Below are 3,798 nucleotides of genomic sequence, written 5' to 3'. Positions count from 1 at the left end.
AGCTACATCTGAAGAACGCTATTGGTTTTGATCTCACACCACCTCAATATCGGGGAAAAACCTCACCCTAAAGACTGATGTCATGAGATAGCTAGAAAGAAGCGTAGGTCAAAGGCTCCTTAACATCAGAGTCTCCTTGCCATTTGCTGGGCGGAGGTAGAAATGGGTCTCTTCAAGTAAGGGAAAGAGGAAAACGAAGTACGCCAATGGGTTTCCATCCAATGGAACCTCTTCACAACAGAGAAGCTAAGCATTCAGAAATGCAAAAGATAGGAAACGGAACATGAGAGACTCCTTGCAAGTGGTGTATCTGAGAAGGGGTTCATATGGAAAGAGACGAAGAATGCACAGCACTCAGATTCCAAGAAACACCACCACCACCCTTGACCCTTCCCCCATGACCAACTCCGACCTAAAGCCTTTCTCTCCCTCTAACCTATCCCTAAAACATAACCCTCATCTAATCATATACATGTGCATTCCTAGCATCCATCCATCCACACACGAGAGAGAAAGAGGAAGACACAGACTGAATCGAGAAGGGAAAAGAGAGGGACACAGACAGAGAGAGACACGGAACCAAAGAGAGGAAAGGAGTCGATGGTCCAGACTTTTCATCAATCTGTCTCGAAGGTAGAAGCAATGACAGCGCCCATCCACCCCAGAAGGGGGAAAAGGACGGAAGGTTTGGAGAGGAAAAGACAAGAACGCAGGGAGCCATTAGAAGCTCAGCCACCCGCAGAAGCCGAGCTGGGACACTTGAACAGAATCTCAATGGAAACAGAGGACCAGAAAGTTGGCTACTCTTTTCTATAAGAGAGGGAGACCTTCGAGTCTTCCTTTCGGTCCTCCAACTTGGATGCGGGGTCTCAAAACACTCAGGAGGGGGAGTGCCTTTTCCTGGATACCACGGCGCATCCAGGCCTCGTTCTGCCCCATTCTGTGCTGTGTCAGCCCTGGATGGAGTCTTTCTTTCTGAAGTCTCAGCGCACAAGCTCCACGTGATATCGGCCCCAGGTGGAAAGGCATGGAGCTGCTCGTAGGCCGACAGACCTAGGAAGCAGATGGGAGAATGACCCCCACTCTGCAGATGGAGAGACTGGGGAAACCCTGAGGGGCATACGCTTGTCTAGGGCCACACCACTTATGAGAAGAAGGAGCCTGGTCTGAGAGCAGCGGGGTCCTTGGAGCGCAGGCCCTGGCTGCACCCAGGCCTCCCCAGGGCTGTGGGCTGGGCTGTGTGGCTGTCACTGTGCCTGCACATGGCCTAAGGGGGGTGGTCGAGCAGTCAGAAACCCAGAGATTCCCTTGGGAAGTTTTGGGGAAGGGACCTCAGCACGAACCCCAGGAAATGATGTCACCTGCCGGCAACAGAACCCAACAGAACCCGCAACCCGGGTATCCAGGCCTCCAGAGCGGAGAGGAGCCCCCAGCCAGATCACTTGCTGCCAGGATGTTCTGCTGTTTGCCCCTGCCCAGAGGCCGGGGCCTCAGGAGAGCTCACAGGCAGTGTGCGTGGGCACCCTGTCAACGTTGGCTCAGGTTACCCCCGAGAGGCCTCTGGCCCTTTGCCCGTAGAAACAGAAAGGTAACACGGGGAGCCCCAGGCCGGGCCAGGCCACCTCTCCCATGCCACCGGGAAACACCGGGTCCTTTGCCTGTGTGTGTGGATGCGGGTTTCTCGGGGTGTGTCTCCCTCAAGGAAGCCCAGGCGGATGTGGGGTCAGAAGCCTGCGGGCAAGTTGTGTCCACACCCCAGGGGAGAGCAGGCTGGGTGGGATGGGGAGAGTGCGGGCAGCGCCGGCCGCCCAGGCTGGCCTCACACCCTCAGGTGGGTCTCTTTCCTCCCGGGTGGGGATCTGAGCAGACACACGTCTCTGACCCTTCTGGAAGAGAAGTTCGAGCAGGCAGAAGCAGCGGCTCCACTGGCCAGGGCCAGCTCGGAAAACTCCCAGCATGGCTGGCTGACGGTCACTGTCGTTGCAGAGCTTCCAACGTGATGAGGCCGAGGACGGGGACACCCCGTCCACCTCCCGGAGGGAGGGGTCGGAGCACCACCCCCCCGCCCCTGAGGCCCAGTGCAGGCTCCAGATGAGCGTGCCCACGGAGGCATCAGCCCCACCGGGGGCGAAGCGGAGGCGGGGAAGGCCTGCTGCCGAGACACCACACAGGATACACCCGGCGGCCCAGTCTGAGGCTGCCACGGAGCTCAGCACACCCGGCTCCGACCCAGAGTCCCGAGAACCCCAGCCTCTGAGGCAGCAGGAGGACCTGGAGCCCAGCACGCCAGAGCACAGAGGTGAGGACGCTGGGGCTGGTGCACGGGAGTGTGTGGGGAGGGGGTGCTGAGCTACACAGGGACGAGTCCCCGAAAGATGCTGCTGGGCCTGCAGCAAGCGCTGGCCTCACACCCCCACCCCCATCTTGCACACTTCAGTCCCAAAAGACATCCGACCCTGGGTATTCTTTGGGAATCTCTTGGAAGCTTTCTGTCCCGGGATACGCACATGCCAAGGCTGGCCTGTGGGCAAACTTTGCTTCTCCCCCAGCTCTAGCACTGGCCTCCAACTGGAACCAGGCTCCACTTCCCAGACCTGTCCCTACAGAGGTGGTGGCTCCAGGTGCAGGACCCAGGGATCCACCGAGGGCAGATGGAGAACCGAGACTTGCCCTCGCAGAGACACCAGGCCAGCTGGGTTCTGGCCAGCACACCGGGCAGATCGGATCTCCGTGCCTGCAGGACCCCCAGCCCCAGGCACTGATGTCCCACCCCCTCAGCCAGAACCTCCACCTCCACGTGCACCTGTACCTGCTCGGGCTTTGGCAGGAGAACCCGAGGCAGAGGAGGAGTCACCGCCTCGGCAGGGAGAGCCTGCCCTGGCTCCCGCGCAACACCCAGACGCCGACGATGACTCACCCACCCCTGCAGGAAGAACGAGCCCCCGCTCTGGACAGAGACCCAGAGCCCTTGCCGGAAACACCACGTCCAGGGGAGCGGTCGGCTCTGCCGCCTCCATCCCTGTCGGCTCACCGTGGACGCTGTCAACTCGGTCTGCCCCCAGGGGACATGGAGTTCCTTTCCCCTGAACTGCTTTGCATTTGGTTTGTTTCCACCTTTCTGGTGATGTTTTATTTTTTGTATGGTTTCCTGTATTTTTGTTGGTTAAGTTGGGATTAGTAAACTTTTTCATCATTGTTGCAATTTGGGGACACTGTTGTGTAACTGGTGATACTGTGTTACCATCACCACTTTGTGGTTTCAGACCCGTTTGATCTTTATGCCCCATCCCCCAACAAAGCCTGGATTCAAGGCAAGCACGCCCTGTTCATCCCTCCCCCCGATCCTGAACACAATTTCATCTTTTCTTTCTGCATTCCTTCCTATATTCTTGGTGTCCCCAATCAATGACTCTCAGTGAAATGACTGAAGGAGTTTCTTTCGGACTCTCCACCTACTGTAAGACTCCATTGGAGAGTTCTCATTTTTATGTCATTTGAACTAGCCTTTGATAGCTGACAGGACGGTGTACGTCCTTTCAAGATATCATGTGCCAAACGAAGCCCTTTTGGCAAATGCCATCATTATCTCCAGGCAGGCATTGCTGTTTGAAGGGTGACATCTCAGCCAGAAGGCAGAGGCTGAGCTCCTCTTGTTGCACCAGCTCCCAAAAGAAGCCAAGAAAGGGAGCTGGAACAACAAACCACCCCAACGCCCAGGAAAGCGTTCTTCACGACAGAAGGCTAGAAAATGACCCAACAACCTTGTGGCCCAGAACCCCTCTAGAAAAATCACTGTTC

At 56.9% G+C, this 3,798-nt stretch overlaps 1 protein-coding gene across 1 annotated transcript; it reads left to right on the top strand.

The window, feature by feature from the left end:
• Positions 1–1,420: 1,420 nt before the first annotated feature.
• LOC145529996 (uncharacterized) lies at positions 1,421–3,208 on the top strand. The gene is made up of 3 exons (XM_081550775.1): positions 1,421–1,588; positions 1,987–2,299; positions 2,550–3,208. The coding sequence occupies exons 1-3, from the start codon at positions 1,454–1,456 to the stop codon at positions 3,176–3,178; spliced, it is 1,077 nt and encodes a 358-aa protein (XP_081406901.1). The 5' UTR covers positions 1,421–1,453; the 3' UTR covers positions 3,179–3,208.
• Positions 3,209–3,798: the final 590 nt, after the last annotated feature.

Source organism: Giraffa tippelskirchi, chromosome 12 (assembly GCF_054371585.1).
Source record: "Giraffa tippelskirchi isolate mGirTip1 chromosome 12, T2T-mGirTip1v1.2.pri, whole genome shotgun sequence".
Classification (NCBI taxonomy): Eukaryota; Metazoa; Chordata; class Mammalia; order Artiodactyla; family Giraffidae; genus Giraffa; species Giraffa tippelskirchi.
Note: the sequence above shows the minus strand (reverse complement) of the source record. Positions and strands in the feature narration are given on the sequence as shown.